Here is a 16,808-nt window from a genome sequence, read left to right as displayed (position 1 = left end):
TAATGTTGAGTCTGTCAAGCACATGAAAACAAGTGCAGATATTTAAAATCAATGTCATTTAATAATAAATATAAATGTACGCAGGTGGCACGGTGGTACAGCTGTAAAGCATTGGCCTCACAGTGGAGTGGAGTTTGCATGTTCTCCCCGTGCCTGCATGGGTTTTCTCCGGTTTCCTCCCTCATCCCAAAACCATGCAACATTAATTGGGCACTCTAAATAGCCCCGAGGTCTGATTGTGAGTGCGACTTTTGTCTCTATCTGCCCTGCGATTGGCTGGCAAGCAGTTCAGAGTATAGCCTGCCTCCTTCCCGTTGACAGCTGGGATAGGCTCCAGGACTCTGACAACCCTTGTGAGGATAAGCGTCTTAAGAAAATTGATGGATGGATTCTAGTAATTCAGTAGACTCAAGAACTGTCATGCCCATCATAAAGCTCTGATAAAACTGTTGCTCTGTTTTTCAATTTGAGACTGCAGCATATGAAATAAAAATTTTAATGTAATTACAATTATAAGTTATCCAGTCAGTGCTTCTGAGATTATTACCACAGAAGTCCTAGTTATGTGAACATTTTCACATGTAAGCAGCCACATTACTAAATTTTTTTTTACTTCTCTTGAAAAGATTTCCATTTTTTTCTAAATGAGTTCTACAAATTGTCACAAGTTAAAAACGCTGTGAAAATATTATTTATTATAGGTTGTCTAATGGTATTACTTGAAAGTGGCACTAAAGATGCTCAAAAATGTCAAATTTGTTAGACTACAGATATGTGTAATGTTAACAAGCCTGTAAAATTTGAATCTATAATCAGGCTTTAAAACTTTAATCATGAGGGCCACTTCTCTCCTCTCAGACACTGCAGGTGTGTCGAATAAATGCACCAAAAGGAATCAAACATACTGAGAGCGGATGAGGTGATTGCTTATACCAGTGATTACAACCTTGATTTGACCCGAGGCATAAATTCAAAAATATCACAGCGCACCACCAAACAAAAGTGTTGCAAAAAGTGGATTCACAAGTCGATCAAATTGAAGAGCATTTGTTCTCTGTTTTTCTATGCCACTGTCATAGTTAAATGAACAAAGATACATCCATCCATTTCTTTGCCCCTTAGCCTCACAAGGGTTGCAGGGAATGCTGGAGCCTATCCCAGCTGTCAACGGACAGGAAGCAGGGTACACCTGAACTGGTTGCCAGCCAATCGCAGGGCACATAGAGACTAACAGCCACACTCACAATCACATCTAGGGGCAATTTAGAGTATCCAATTAATGTTGCATATGTTTAAACCACATCACAAAGTATAATATATCCATCCATCCATTTTCTTAGCCGCTTATCATCACAAGGATCGCGGAAGTGCTGGAGCCTATCCCAGCTGTCAACGGGCGGGGGGCAGGGTACACCCTGAACTGGTTTCCAGACAGTTGCAGGGCACATAGAGACAAACAGCTGCTCTCACAATCACACCTAGGGGCAATTTAGAGTCTCCAATTAATGTTGCATCTTTTTTTTTTTTTCTATTGTGGGAGGAAACCAGAGTGCCGGGAGAAAACCCACGCAGGCACGGGAGAACATGCAAACTCCACACAGGCGGTTCCGGGATTGAACCCGGGATCTCATAATTGTGAGTCCAACGCTTTACCAGTTGCGCCACCGTGCCCCCAACAAAGACACATTTGTTGTAAATTAATTTTTTGACCAATTAAGTGAAATTTGAGAAATGCAGGCTTACGGGGGCACAAGCCAGTGCAATCTGGAGGTCAGTCCCAAGCCCGGATAAATGCAGAGGGTTGCGTCAAGAAGGGCATCCAGCGTAAAACTCTGCCAAAAAAACTATGAGTGTTCATCTAAAGAAGACGATACCGAATTGGCCGTGGCCCAGGTTAACAATGCCGGCCACCGTTAACCTGCAGTGCATCGGTGGAAATTCAGCTACTGTGGGTCGAAGACAAAGAAGAGGAGGAAAGCGCATTTGTCGGCAGTGGAAGAAGAGGAATGCACAGAGGGTACAACTGAGTGTTGGGACTTTGACAGGAAAAGCTCAGGAGTTGGTCGACATGATTAGGAGAAAGGTTGATTATATTGTGCATCCAAGAGAGCAGGTGGAAAGACAGTAAAGCTAGAAGTTTAGGAGCAGGGTTTAAATTATTTTATCATGAAGTAGATGGGAAGAGAAATGGAGTTGGGGATATTTTCAAGGAAAAGCTGGCTAAGAATCTCTTGGAGGTGAAAAGAATATCAGATCGAGTGATAAGGTTGAAACTCGAAATCTAGGGTGTTATGTATAATGTGATTAGTGGCTATGCCCCACAGGTAGGATGTGACCTAGAGTTGAAAGAGAAAAGGAACTAGATGAAGTGGTTCTAAGCATCACAGACAGAAAGACAGTTGTGATTAGTGCAGATTGTCATGCACATGTTGGTGAAGGAAAGCGGGGCGACAAAGAATTGATTGGTAAGGATGGCACCCAGATAAGGAACGGATGGAAATGGCAGTTGTGAACACTTTTTAACCAGAAGAGGTTTTCGGTGTCAGTGCCACTTTAAAGTGGGACTGTCATCCCTATAAACATTCTAAAATAGATATTGTAATGAAAAATACATACAACAGTATTCACTTCAATGTCTATATGGAAAAAAAAAAGTGAGCAGAGAACGCGTAATCCATGCACAAAGTTGCGCAATTGAGTGTCCCTCGACATCCAAGTGGTCGCCATATTAGTCGCATCCTCTGTCCTTGACGTCATCGTCACTTCTGCCGTTGGAAATGCGCAGTGCCCGCTATTACGGAAGCCGAACAACAGAGATTCAGATTTTTCCGAAATCCTCTCTGACACCGAAGCTCTTTTCGAAAAGGACAACACCACACAACCGAGTGAAGTTACACTATTGTTTCAAGCCCTCGGGGCAATATTACACTCTTGTTTCAAGCCATATTCAGATGATATCCGATCACGCCCAAACCACATCCCGACCGATCCACTCCCGCAGCGGAGATGAGCCATCGCGGCTCATCGCAGCCGGCCGGTGTGGCGTATGACAGAGCCAAGCGGTGCTGCTTTCGTCACAGTCGAGCCGGGGCGCTTTATGCGTGCACGTGACTGAGTAACACATTCTCGGCTGGGTTCTTCAGAGCCGCCCCCATCGCAAAGCCCGACGTGCAGCCTTCGCAGAAGCTGTGACCGCCGAACGCGGCGCCTCAGCCGGTGTGGCTAAGTTTCGGCGCCCGTGATGGCATATAAGGAGGAGGGGGAGCCTGGCTATGTTGCTTTTAGCGGTATGTTCAAAGTCGCCGCAGTACTCAATGAACGCTATCGAGACATTGTTGGCTGGGCGACGCGCACATCGACACATTTCATACGCGGATCTTTTGTTATGAGAGAGACCGATTACGTGGTCCGCCCCACACTATTATTTTTTTTTTAGTAGCTGTATGTGCACATCAATACATTTCATACGCGGATCTTTTGCTACGTTATGAGAGAGACCGATTACGTGGTCCGCCCCAAACTTTTTTTTTTTTTTTTTTTTTTGGAGCTTTATACACACCTACCTGTTATTTGTAACTCACGAAGCTCTCGTCCTTTGCACCCGTGCAATCCATTTGTTCACAACGAACAGGGTCTCTTTCAAACTTCCCGAGTGTTCTAGCAATGTCCAGCAATGCAATGACCTGGCATTTTTGCTAACACGAAGGAACAATGAGCTCCCTTCGCGGAGGTAAAACTAATGAAAACAAACGAGTCCACTCGGGGGCTCCTCTGTCTTGTTCTTCTTGAAAACGAATCCCTCGAGAGCATTTTCATCGCAGGAGTTACAAAAAGCTGTATACGTCAAAATCATGTTTTGTGGTGCGGAAAAAAACACATGGGACCATATTGGCTGTGGGTTTTTCATTAATAATATACAAAAAATCATCCGTTTGATGGCTTTAAGTTTATGCTTTTTTTTACAGAAAAAAAATTAATGCAAGGGTTAAGGTTAGATTTGTTTACATGAATTGGAATTAAAATGGGAATTTACTATTTGGAGATTGGGAATGGATGAAATTCATTTTACATTTCCCATGGCAAAATATGTTGTGGAAGTTGAACAATTCGAACTTTGAACACTTCACAAGAATGAATTATATTCAAAGTCTGAGGTTCCACCGGTTATGCAAAATATAAACCTTCCAATACACTTGTACTTCAGAAGCATAGTTTTTAATTCTCTGCATCATCTCGGATTGTGTCTTGTAATCGGAGATTGTCTATTATTGTCTTTCGCTGTATCATTCATTGTCTTGGATTCATCTGCTGACATCTGATTTGTCCACATTGACTGTTGGTTTCTGGTTGTAATTATTTACATACTTCTCTTTTCTTTGCATGGCAGTGAAATTTGCTGGAGAAAGATGAGCATTGTTGAAGGGTCTTTCCTCGCTTTGGCTTGGCTGTTAACAAACTCACAGAAGAAGCAGAAAGGTGGGAATTCAACACTTTTTTTAAAAAAAACTTCTCCATACAGCGAGTCCTTGGGTTTACAACGTCCTCGACCTACGACATTTTGACTTTACGACACCCGTCCCTCGTCCGCAATTTTGTCTAGCTAATGCATAGTGCTTGTCCGTGTTTGTGCACCGGGAGTATCTTCGGGTTTTTCGCTGTATTTTTTTAGACATAATGGCCCCAAAGAAGAAACCTGACTATTTTAGCAATGCTGCAGCCAAAAGAAAATCCATTACCATGGAAGTGAAGCTCAAGATCATAAAAAGATCGGAGAAAGGAGAGACACTGACTTTAAAGAGTTGGGCTTCAATCAGTCAACCGTGGTGACATATTAAGGTCGAAGCCTGCATTTTAGAGCAGATGAAGGGTTTCGCTCCTCTGACGGATACAGTGATCACAATACAGCAAAGCTTTAGCCAATCTTCATAAACTCAGGGTCCAGTGAGAAGATGCATCCGCAGATGAAGCGGGTCATCGAGCCAAGATAATCCGGGAGGGTTGGTATCTTGCGGAGCAAGTTTTCAATGTAGACAAAACCGTATTGTTCTGGAAGCGGCTACCTAATCGGACCTACATCTGTAAAGAGGAGAAGATGACCCCGGGTCATAAAGTTGGGAAGGTGAGACTTATTTTGCTGTTTGGGGGCAGTGCTGTTGGGGATTTCAAGCTGAAACCTTTGCTCATCTATCTTTCCGAAAACCCCAGGGCACTCAAGGAGTTATGGAGTAGCATCCTACTAGTCATTTGGAAATTGAATAGGAAGGCATCGGTGACGCTTGCTGTTTTTGAGGATTGGTTCACCAACCATTTTGTCCCTGCTGTGGAGCAGTACTGTACAGCCAAGGGCATCCCTTTAAGGTCTTACTTTTGCCCGACAATGCTCTTGGCCATCTTCCTACTTTGGGTGATTTCCACACCAATGTTAATGTGGTTTACTTGCCACCCAACACACCATCCCTGCTACAGCCCATAGATCAGGGAGTCATCTCATCCTTCAAGGCATACTACCTTACAAGGACTATGGCTCTGGTGTTGGAGAGGATGTAAGATCAAGAGGGCTTAAACCTTATCGCTGCTGCATAGAATGAAGTGAAGCAGTCCAACATGAATGGCATGTAGAATAACGTGTGTCCCCAATTTGTGAGCGACTTCCCCGGGTTTGAGGAGATTCGGTTGGATCTGGGGTTGGACAAGGACGACATCATGGAACTTCTGGATTCCGGAGAAGAGCCATCAACAGAGGACCTGATTGAATTGGAGAACCAGATGATGCAAGAAGATGAATCCCAAGCATCCCCCAAAATTTCACAACCAAGGGCTTTGCTAAGGCATTTTCTTTTCAAGGCAGAGGATCCCAATATGGAACGATTTGCAAAGCTTTCAAGGTTAATGATGGACAATCTACAGCTCTACCGTGAGATCTGGGAGGAAAAGAGGAAGATTTCCTACAAGACAGACACATGTAAGTACTTCACCAAGGTGGAGAGACCAGTACAACCTGCACATGCTTCCTCAGCAGTAGCTCTCACAGTCTCCCCTCCTTCTTCTCAATCCATCTCTCAGCACTAATGCTAAGGATAGCATCTATTTTTTATTTTATTGCAGTGTTTTAGTTTTTTATATGAAGTATTTTGACTTTAATCGTTAAATCCTATTTACACCAAAATCAGAGTTAAATTTCCAGCATAGGAATGAAACTCGTTCATAACCCGTGGACTCTGTACAGTGAAGAAAATAAGTATATGAAACACCCTGCTATATTGCAAGTTCTCCCACTTCGAAATCATTGAGAGGTCTGAAATTTTCATTGTAGGTGCATGTCCAATGTGAGAAAATCTGAAAAATCCAGAAATCACAATGTATGATTTATTTATTTATTTATTTTAACCATCTGTTTGTGAGATACAGCTGCAAATAAGTATTTGAACACCTGAGAAAACCAATGTTAATATTTGGTACAGTAACATTTCTTTGCAATTACAGAGGTTAAACTTTTCCTGTAGTTGTTCGCCAGGTTTGCACACACTGCAGGAGAGATTTTGGCCCATTCCTCCGCACAGATCTTCTCTAGATCAGACATGTTTCTGGGCTGTCTCTGAGAAACACGGAGTTTCAGCTCCCTCCAAAGATTTTCTAATGGGTTTAGGTCTGGAGACTGGCTAGGCCACGCCAGAACCTTGATATGTTTTTATGGAGCCACTCCTTGGTTTTCCAGGCTGTGTGCTTCGTGTCATTGTTATGTTGAAAGACCCAGCCACGACCCATTTTCAATGCTCTGACTGAGGGGAAAGAGATTGTTCCCCAAAATCTCATAACACATGGCTGCGGTCATCCTCTCCTTAATACAGTGCAGTCGTGCTGTCCCATGTGCAGAAAAACATCCCCAAAGCATGATGCTACCACCCCCATGCCTCACAGTAGAGATGGTGTTTGTTCTGCCCCAAGTGTTTAATATGTTAAGATCGATTGATTTTATTAGAAAAGATCTGTTTGTGTTGTTAATTTTGAGAGTGCATTGCTGAGCTTTTATTTTGAAACTGTAGAATACAGGAAGTTGGAAGCGCTGAGCAGAGCGAAAAACGGGAAAAAAAAAAGCATGTCAACAGTTGAAAGATGTAGCACGTTGAAATCAGCTTATTCCTGTGCATGAATCCGTCAGAAAGCAATGGCTGTGAGTAATTTATGTTCTTAAATGTTTCAGAAGTATTGTTGGTAACTTTAACAGTATCTTCATGCATATTTGTGAGCTGCACTGATTTAGTAACTTTACATGTTGTGTTCATTCTCATGAGATAGCTAGCAGCAGTATGTGTATCTGCTACTCACTTCACTAGAATGCTGTTGCTGTTTGTGCTTAGACTTACTGAATGTGAATGTTTAATTCATATACTAATGGAAGATGTTTATACTCCATACTGATTTGACATTGCAGTCTATTTAGTATGTTTTGTATTTCTTTTTCTAGTTTCACTCCATTTTCATTGTGTCACCCGACTTGACCTGTTAAGAAGTCATTAAAGGAGCAAGAACGCTCACTTCCTGGCTCTTGAAAAGGAGTTTGGCTGGCTGTTTATTCATGTTAGCACTTTGGAAGTAAAACACATGAAGAGAACAGTACAGTGAAAATCCAGTGAATCAGAAGGATTCGTCTGCCACAGTTATGTAAGCACAAGCAATAAAAAGGGAGGAGAAAGCGGCATCAGTGTTCGGCTCCAACTCCAAAGCCACTTCCAAGTCTTCAGTAGTTAGTGTTTCTGCTAGAGCTAGAGCTAAAGCCGAAGCTGCACGCACCAGAGCCACATTCGCTCAGAAGGAGTTAGAACTGACTGAAAAGACAGAGAGCTGGATTGGATTTGGAAAAGCCTACACTAGAAGCGGATTTAGAAGCTCTAGGACTGGAAAAGGCAGCTGCTGCTGCTATTGTAGAGGCTGAAGTTTTAGAAGCTGCAGCAGGACCAGAACATGAGGAGTCTCATCTCATCGCAGATAACATGTCAGCGTACAAAGGCATATGTGGAACATCAGGCTCGAGCCAGCTTTGAAACTGCATCGTCTGTGGATATAACTCCTCATTGTTTTAAAGAAGCGTCGCCACCAAGACAGCAGGAAGCTTCTAAATTAACCCCTGCACACAACTGTGATGCCACGCCTACAAGGAACACACAGCAAAGTGAGTACTTATCAGCACCTCAGCCTCAGAGAAGCCTGTTTAAGCGCTCCAACCCGCACTCTCAGCCTCTCAGCTCGCAACCTCAGAACCCCCAGTCCTTTAAAGGTAAAGCCTATCAGGAGCAGAACTCTCCCTCATTCAGTCATGCTAGCCAATCAAACCACTTCATACAGAGCAACCCACAGCATTCTTCTTCTGCTCCAGCCGCTAACATGATAGACTTCGCTAGGTACCTCGCCCGCAGCGAGTTGGTAACCACGGGGCTCACTAAATTCGATGACCAGCCTGAGAGCTACAGAGCTTGGGAGTCCTCTTTCCTTAACGCCATTTAGGGCTTAGAGTTGACAGCCAGTGAAGAGCTGGACCTCCTGGTAAAATGGCTGGGAAAGGAGTCATCTGAACATGTTAAAAGAATACATGCTGTCCACATCACCAATCCTCACGCTGCTCTCGAATTAGCCTGGACAAGACTCCAACAATGCTATGCTACCCCTGAAGTGATTGAGAATGCTTTATTCAAACGATTGGACAATTTTCCTCGGCTAACCTCCAAAGATAACATCAAGCTAAGAGAACTTAGCGATCTGCTCTTGGAACTATTCTCAGCCAAGCAGGATGGCTATCTACCAGGACTGAGCTACCTTGACACTCCTCGAGGGATTAAGCCAATCGTGGAAAATCTGCCACCAAACTTACAGGAAAAATGGCTGTCTGCTGGCTCAAACTACAAAGAAAGGTACAGAGTGTGTTTCCCTCCTTTCTTGTTTTTTTTTTACTTTGTCAGATGTCAGGCAAAGGCCAGAAATGACCCCAGCTTTGTGTTGGTCAGCAGTAACCGCAGCCATTACCATAGTGAAAGATCCACAACCAAGCATGATAGTGCTAGGACAGCTGTGTTTGTGCATAGAACAGATGTGTCAACAACAGATTCAAGCTTGTTACACAAAACATCTACTGACAAGAAAGGTAGTGATGACCCAACCAAGTACTGTCCAGTGCACAATAAAGCCACATCCTCTGGAAAAATGTAGAGCTTTTAGAATGAAGCCGCTAATGGAACGCAAAAGGCTGCTAAAAGAATACAGACGTTGTTTCAAGTGCTGTTCTGGTACTCATGTGGCTAGAGAATGTCCAGCAGAGCTGAAATGCAATGAGTGTGAAAGCAATCAACATTGCACTGTCATGCACCCAGACACTGCTGTCTCCCCTGCACCATCTCCTCTGACAGAATCAGACGTAGAACAGCAAAACAGCTCTCCTCCAGAAGTGACCTCCAGGTGCACCAAGGTCTGCGGCGAAGGTCTCCCACCAAGGTCCTGCGCCAAGATATGTTTAGTCCGGGTTTTTCCCCAAGGACAGCGAGAACGCTCAATCAAGATGTAAGCCATCCTCAACGACCAGAGCAATCGATCACTGGCCAGGTCTGAGTTTTTTAAGCTGTTTGACATTCAAGGGGACCATACACCTTACCTGATGAGGACCTGTGCTGGAACCACGGAAATGACTGGGAGAAAGGCTGTTGGTTTTCAGATCGAAGCATTGAATGGTGAAGTGTGTTTGGACTTGCCTCCGCTCATTGAATGTAATGGAGTTACGAGCAACAGATCGGAAATCCCTTCTCCAAAGATCGCCACTCCCATGCTCACTTGAGATCCATGGCACCTCACATCCCAAAGATCGATCCTAAAGCACAGATCTTAATCCTACTGGGGAGAGACCTTATACAAGTTCACAAGGTGAGAGAGCAAATCAATGGACCCCACAACGCTCCCTTTGCCCAGCGTTTGGATTTAGGATGGGTTATAGTAGGGGAGGTTTGCATCGATAGTACATACAAGTCCACTGTATCAGTCCTTAAAACCCATGTCCTACAGAATGGATGCCCATCTTTTCTGATGCCCTGCCAGAATCACATCAGTGTGAGAGAGAGAGTAGGCTACGGCGGGGAGCACAGACAGTCTACCTCCGCACAGCTGACAACATATCCTGTGTCTGGTGTTACTGCAAAAGATAAACTCGGATGAGATGTGTTCGTGAGAATGGAAGATGATAACAAATCTGCCTTGTCCTTCGAAGATGAGACCTTTCTGGAGATCATGCAAGCAGAGTTCAAGAGAGATGAGCAAAACAGTTGGATCGCTCCTCTACCATTCAGAACACCCAGATCCTTTGAGCTGGTGGATCCTGAGGAAGACGTGGATGTGAGGCCTCAGCTGACCACTCTTGCTACTTCGCTCAGAGAAATTGAACTCACCTCAGAACGATTCCAACGGTTCTCGACCTGGGAGTCCTTGCTGAGAGCAGCTTCCTTCTTGATCCATCAGATTCGCTCACACAGGACAAACACAACAGTTACATGTAAAGGATGGCATCAGTGCAACCAACCTCTCACTCCAGAAGAGTTAGAAGCGGCAAAGATCGTCATAATCAAAGCTGCCCAGAGAAATGCTTATCCGGAAGAGTGTGTCGCACTACTAGAGAACAGGGCCATACCAAAATCCAGTACGATTCTGAATCTCGACCCTTTCGTGTGTGATGGTCTCCTGCGAATAGGAGGACATCTGAGACATGCTTCAGTCAATCCTGAGCTCAAAAACCCAATCATTCTCCCGAAACAAAGTCACGTCACAAGATTGCTTGTGAGTCATCACCATGGGAAGGTGAAACACTAAGGACGGCAGTTCACAGAGGGAGCAATCAGCGCTGCTGGTCTGTGGATTGTTGCTGGCAAAAGATTAATAGGCTCAGTTCTTCATCGCTGTGTCACATGCTGCAAGCTCAGAGGAAAACTTGAGACACAAAAGATGGCTGACCTCCCTTCAGAACGTCTGAGCTCATCTCCACCATTCACGTATGTAGGGTTAGATGTTTTTGGACCCTGGAATGTGATCAGTCGACGCACAAGAGGCAAAATGGCTCAAAGTAAGCGATGGGCTATACTTTTTACATGTATGAGCACCAGGGCTGTACATGTGGAAGTTATAGAGTCCATGGATACTGCCAGTTGTATCAATGCTCTGCGAAGGTTCTTCGCCTTAAGAGGGCCAGGTAAGCAGCTGAGATCGGACAGAGGCACGAACTTTGTGGGAGCCAGCTCTGAGCTGTGTATGGAACGAGCTGATCCAGGTCAAGCCTCCACTCTTAAGTTCCTCCACGAGAATGGTTGTACCTGGGAATTCAATCCCCCACACGCATCCCACATGGGAGGAGTTGGGAGTGCATGATTGGCATAACCCGAAGAATTATTGACTCGATGTTGCTGCAAACCAGACATACTCACCTGACCCACAAAGTGCTTTGCACCCTCTTGGCAGAGGTATCTGCTATCATCAACGCAAGGCCTTTGATCCCAGTCTCTTCTGATCCCACTTCTCCAATGATGTTGACCCCCTGCTATGCTCTTGACCCAAAAACCGGGGATACCTGCTCCACCTGGAGGCTTCAATGAAAAGGATCTCTTCAAGTGTCAGTGGAAACAAGTGCAAGCATTGGCAAACGTATTCTGGTCTCGATGGAGGGATGAATATCTCCACACCCTTCAGCCAAGACGCAAATGGCACACACCACGTCGTAACCTGCAGGTTGGAGACATAGTGCTGCTGAAGCAGAGCCAGACACATCGCAACGAGTGGCCGATGGGGCTTGTCGTCTCCACCTTCCCAAGCAGAGATGTACAGGTCCGCAAAATTGAAGTCAGGACGTCGCAAGACAAAATAAAGACTTTCTTGAGGCCTATCTCTGATGTTGTCTTGCTCCTGGCAAAAGAAAATCAGTTAAAGTACAGATGCTTTAGTGGCATTAGTGCCAGACGGGGAGTGTTCTGCCCCAAGTGTTTAATATGTTAAGAAGATCGATTTTATTAGAAAAGATCTGTTTGTGTTGTTAATTTTGAGAGTGCATTGCTGAGCTTTTATTTTGAAACTGTAGAATACAGGAAGTTGGAAGCGCTGAGCAGAGCGAAAAACGAAAAAAAAAAGCATGTCAACAGTTGAAAGATGTAGCACGTTGAAATCAGCTTATTCCTGTGCATGAATCCGTCAGAAAGCAATGGTTGTGTGTAATTTATGTTCTTTACATGTTTCAGAAGTATTGTTAGTAACTTTAACAGTATCTTCGTGCATATTTGTGAGCTGCACTGATTTAGTAACTTTACATGTTCTGTTCATTCTCATGAAATAGCTAGCAGCAGTATGTGTATCTTTTACTCACTTCACTAGAATGCTGTTGCTGTTTGTGCTTAGACTTGAATGAATGTGAATGTTTAATTCATATACTAATGGAAGATGTTTATACGCCATACTGATTTGACATTGCAGTCTATTTAGTATGTTTTGTATTTCTTTTTCTAGTTTCACTCCATTTTCATTGTGTCACCCGACTTGACCTGTTAAGAAGTCATTAAAGGAGCAAGCACGCTCACTTCCTGGCTCTTGAAAAGGAGTTTGGCTGGCTGTTTATTCATGTTAGCACTTTGGAAGTAAAACACATCAAGAGAACAGTACAGTGTTCTTGGGATGGAACTCATTTGTCTTCTTCCAAACACGGTTAGTGGAATTATGACCAAAAAGTTCCATTGTGGTCTCATCTGACCACAAAACCTTCTCCCATGACTCCTCTGTATCATCCAAATGGTCATTGGCAAACTTAAGACGGGCCTTGACATGTGCTGGTTTAAGCAGGAGAACCTTCTGTGCCATGCGTGATTTTAAACCATGATGTATTTGTGTATTACCAACAGTCACCTTGGAAACGGTGATCCCACCTCCTTTCAGGTCATTGACCAAGTCCTCTCGTGTTGTCCTGGGCTGATTCCTCACCTTTCAAAGGATTATTGAGACCCCACGAAGTGATATCTTGTATGGGGCTGCACTCCGATCGAGATTGACTGTCATGTTTAGCTTCTTCCATTTTCTAATGATTGCTCCAACAGTGGACCTTTTTTCACCAAGCTGCTTGTAAATTTCTCCGTAGCCCTTTCCAGCCGTGTGGAGTTGTACAGTTTTGTCTCTGATGTCTTTGGACAGCTCTTTGGTCTTGGCCATGTTACAAGTTAGAGTCTTAATGATTGTATGGAGTGGACAGGTGTCTGCATGCAGCTAACAACCTCACACAGGTGCATCTGATTCAGGATAATACATGATGTGGAGGTGGACTTTTAAAGACGGACTGACAGGTCATTGAGCGTCACAATTCTAGCTGATAGGTGTTCAAATGCTTATTTGGAGCTGCATCACACAAATAAAGCGTTAAAAAAAATCATACATTGTGATTTCTGGATTTTTCTTTTTAGATTATCTCTCTCACAGTGGACATGCACCTATGATGAAAATTTCAGACCCCTCCATGATTTCTAAGTGGGAGAACTTGCAATATAGCAGGGTGTTCAAATCCTTATTTTCTTCACTGTGACTGTGTCATGTGCACAGCTACAATCGTCAAAATCCCAGCTAGAGACACAGTACATTAGTACGGTTTTGATGGATGAGCGGTAGAAAACGAGCAGCATCTTTGTGTCAAAGTTGTTTTCCCAGAGGACTCTGAGGAAGTGGAGATGCTGTTGACCTTCTTGATGACCGCTGAGATGTTCTCTGTTCTGAAGAGGTCCACAGAGATCAGAATTCCCATGAACCTGATTGTGCGGACTCTCTCCACACACACACCGTTGATGAAGAGTGGAACCGGTTCAGTTCTCTTTCTCCTGATGTCCACAATGATCTTTTTTGTATTTATATTGTTCAGTGCCTGAGTGTTGTCTGCACCAGATTGTGATTTTCTGGAGCTCCTCTCTGGACAGTGCCTTGTCTCCCTTTTCAGATCAGACTTGGTCAACAGACAGATCACTCTTGTGTTGTCAGCGAATTTGACAACATTATTATTTTTGTGAACTGGGCTGCAGACAAAGGTGTAGTGACAGTTTAGGAGGGGTCTTGGCTTAGCACGCAGCCCTTTGGTGAGTCCGTGCTTAGTGTATGGGTGGAGGAAAGGTGAGAGCCAATTTTCACAGTCTGGGGTCTTTTAGTCAAGAAGTCGTTGATCCAGGTGCTTGTCAGAGGAGGGATATTTGTCTTTGCGGTGAAAGTCGTTCAAGACTGCTGTTTTGTGTCAGAATCAGAAGTCCAAAAGTTCCTGCCGTGTGTAGCAGTGTAGTGCCAAAGCGTACGTGAACAAAGTAGTCAAAAAAACAACAACAAAATACAAAAAGTAGCAATGATAGGGAGAGCTATGAGCCGCTGAGTCCATGTGCGCCGCCGTCATCAGACATTAGACAGTAGTTTTTCACTAGAAAAACAAGCTAGTTATCTGCTGTTGGGAGTTCTGGAGCTAGCATATTCCAGGGGTTGTGAGTTTGTCATCCACAGCAAACAGAATGACAGTATTGTTGACCTTCTTACTGATTTTAGAGAAATATTGCTGTCCGGCCCTGACTAACTCTTGATTAAAATTACCAAGACTTCCTATACAGAAGTCAATTTGAGTTTAGTTCTTACCCCTTACATTTTCCTTTCCTACACTTTGATTGAGAGGTACCCTTGTAGTGCTCCTCTACGGTGTTCTTGGTTACCTCAAGATTATCTTGGTTTTAATATAATCAACAACATTCATGACATTTGCAATTTTCCAGTGGAAATTTTCCAGAGATTCATCAACTGTCTCAGCAGTAAGTTTGTGGCAAAGCTATGGTCTCCATATACTGGCACTATTCTCATTTATCCATCTATCCATGTTCTGAGCTGCTTATCCTCACAAGGCAAGGGTATCAGAAGTGCTGAACTGGTTGCCAGCCTAAAACACTACTTTGGAGTTCTTTTTACTGCAAAAATGTTTCGCATCCTTGACTGCTCAATCATGACTATTAACGTTTTAGGTGTCCTTTTTTCTTGTATAATTTAGTATAACCTTTTGCGCGGGGTGGGGGGGATGGTGATGATGCATTCTTGGCCAGTGTCTAGTAAAAGTGCCTCAAATAGATTTGTAAGTCTGATGTCAATGTTTTGCATTGACTTGTCCTCCTTTTTTCTTGCCTTTCACTGTCCCGACCATCTATGGCCGCTCACTCAGGGTTGAAGCAGCACACAACACCACCAACCAGCCGGATTCCTCGGTAAGATCTTGATTCTTTTTCCTCCATTTTAGATTATGTCCCATATCTTTGGGATTTTCTCCCAGTTAATTCCAGGGAGAACTGGTGGATGATCCATTACAGTTTCAACAGTCCACATCCGTCCATTTGTTGAACTTTGGGGCTGTCTGTGAGCACATTTCTGCTAACCATTTTGAGACATTGGTAGAGTGGTTACATTCCCGACCTTCCATTTACAGTACATCCACAACATACACTTCAAAATGGCGGATTTTCACTTTCATGGTTGACATCCTCTGCAGCAGTCTGTGATTGTCCTCAGTGGAAAAGGGAAGCCTCTTGATTGATGGTCTTGTTTTTAATAGCAGGCTTATGCTAATTCGAAGGCTGGTCTCACATAATGATGAGAGGGTATTGTTGGATTAATTGTACATTATCTCATATTTACTCTCGTTTGCCTTTTTATTAATAGTACATAGCTCTGTGGGTTTCTTTTTTTTTTTTTTTTTTTTTTTTTATGCTTGAATAATATGATGCTATGGAGAAATACGCACTAACAATACATGCGGGAAGCGCTCGACTACAGAGACTGAGGCATCACGACCAGAATGATGAGGATGACATCACAGGACCAATACGAAGAGAGGACAACACCAAGATGCGACACGAGCGCTCTGCACGTCAGTGAAGGACGCACCGCAGTTCGTTTGTTTATTTGCCTTAGTTACTTTATGTCGTGACTCACATTTGCATTGCATGTCACATCTGCTTTCGGTTATGTTTACTATTGTGTTTTCTGTGTTTGTTACATTTTGGATTGCCAGGCTAATTAAAAAGCGGAGCCGTGGAGATGTGAGTAGAATGGGTTGGATTGTGAAAGAGACACATCCCACGTTCTCCTCACGAGCCAGAAGTTCCTCTTATCTTCCTTCCTTGCTCCGTAAACCTGACATTAAATTGGTCCTTCGAGCCAGATATTAACCAGCCAATAGAGGATGTTTTCCCAAACCACAGTATCCATTCCAAATTATCCACATGGACTTTATAGAACAAAATCAAAGTGAAGGGAAAAAGTATTGCTTGGTCATAGTAGATGCATTTTCAAAATGGATTGAACTTTTTCCAACAAAACATCCAGATGCCTTGACAGATGCTAAGGCATTCTGTAAAGACATAATATCTCGCTATGGCATACCAGAAAGAATTTATAGTAATAATAGAGCTCCTTTTGTAAACTAAATCATTAAAAAGATGGGAATAATATTCCACATTGATTTACAAAAAAAAAAAAAAAAACACATTGCGCCCTCAAAGTACCGGACTCATAGAAAGAATGAATGGTACCATTAAAAACGGACTCAAGAAGTGCATTGAGGAGACAGGGAGGACGTGGACACAATGTCTAGATTTAGTGAAATTATATAATATAACAAGTACTGGGGCATTAACACCATATAAAACATTGTTTGGGGGACCCTATAGATTGCCTCAATTTAAATATCAATGGGGAAACAGACAAAGAAAGTAATCTTGCCTATTTCATGTAAAAAAACAAAT

The 16,808-nt window shown here is 43.4% G+C and overlaps 1 protein-coding gene across 14 annotated transcripts in view; it reads left to right on the top strand.

Annotated features, from left to right (window-relative positions):
* Nucleotides 1-16,808, top strand: part of bach2b (BTB and CNC homology 1, basic leucine zipper transcription factor 2b) — a 122,942-nt gene that overhangs the window by 20,592 nt on the left and 85,542 nt on the right. For 6 of the 14 annotated variants that reach the window (XR_009793913.1, XR_009793914.1, XR_009793915.1 and 3 more), the window contains 3 exons: nt 4,388-4,476; nt 15,230-15,272; nt 15,825-15,931. Coding sequence is in view for 3 of the 14 variants with exons in the window: in XM_061813166.1 (XP_061669150.1) it covers nt 4,388-4,476; nt 15,230-15,272; nt 15,825-15,931 (239 nt within the window). In the remaining 11 variants the exon portion in view is untranslated. Of the gene's footprint in view, nt 1-4,387; nt 4,477-15,229; nt 15,273-15,337; nt 15,421-15,823; nt 15,932-16,808 lie in introns of those variants that run through there. The other 8 variants (XM_061813162.1, XM_061813159.1, XM_061813160.1 and 5 more) reach the window with 5 other exon arrangements.

Source organism: Syngnathoides biaculeatus, chromosome 23, assembly GCF_019802595.1.
Source record: "Syngnathoides biaculeatus isolate LvHL_M chromosome 23, ASM1980259v1, whole genome shotgun sequence".
NCBI classification, from domain to species: Eukaryota; Metazoa; Chordata; class Actinopteri; order Syngnathiformes; family Syngnathidae; genus Syngnathoides; species Syngnathoides biaculeatus.
This window is presented reverse-complemented; position numbering and strand designations above follow the sequence as displayed.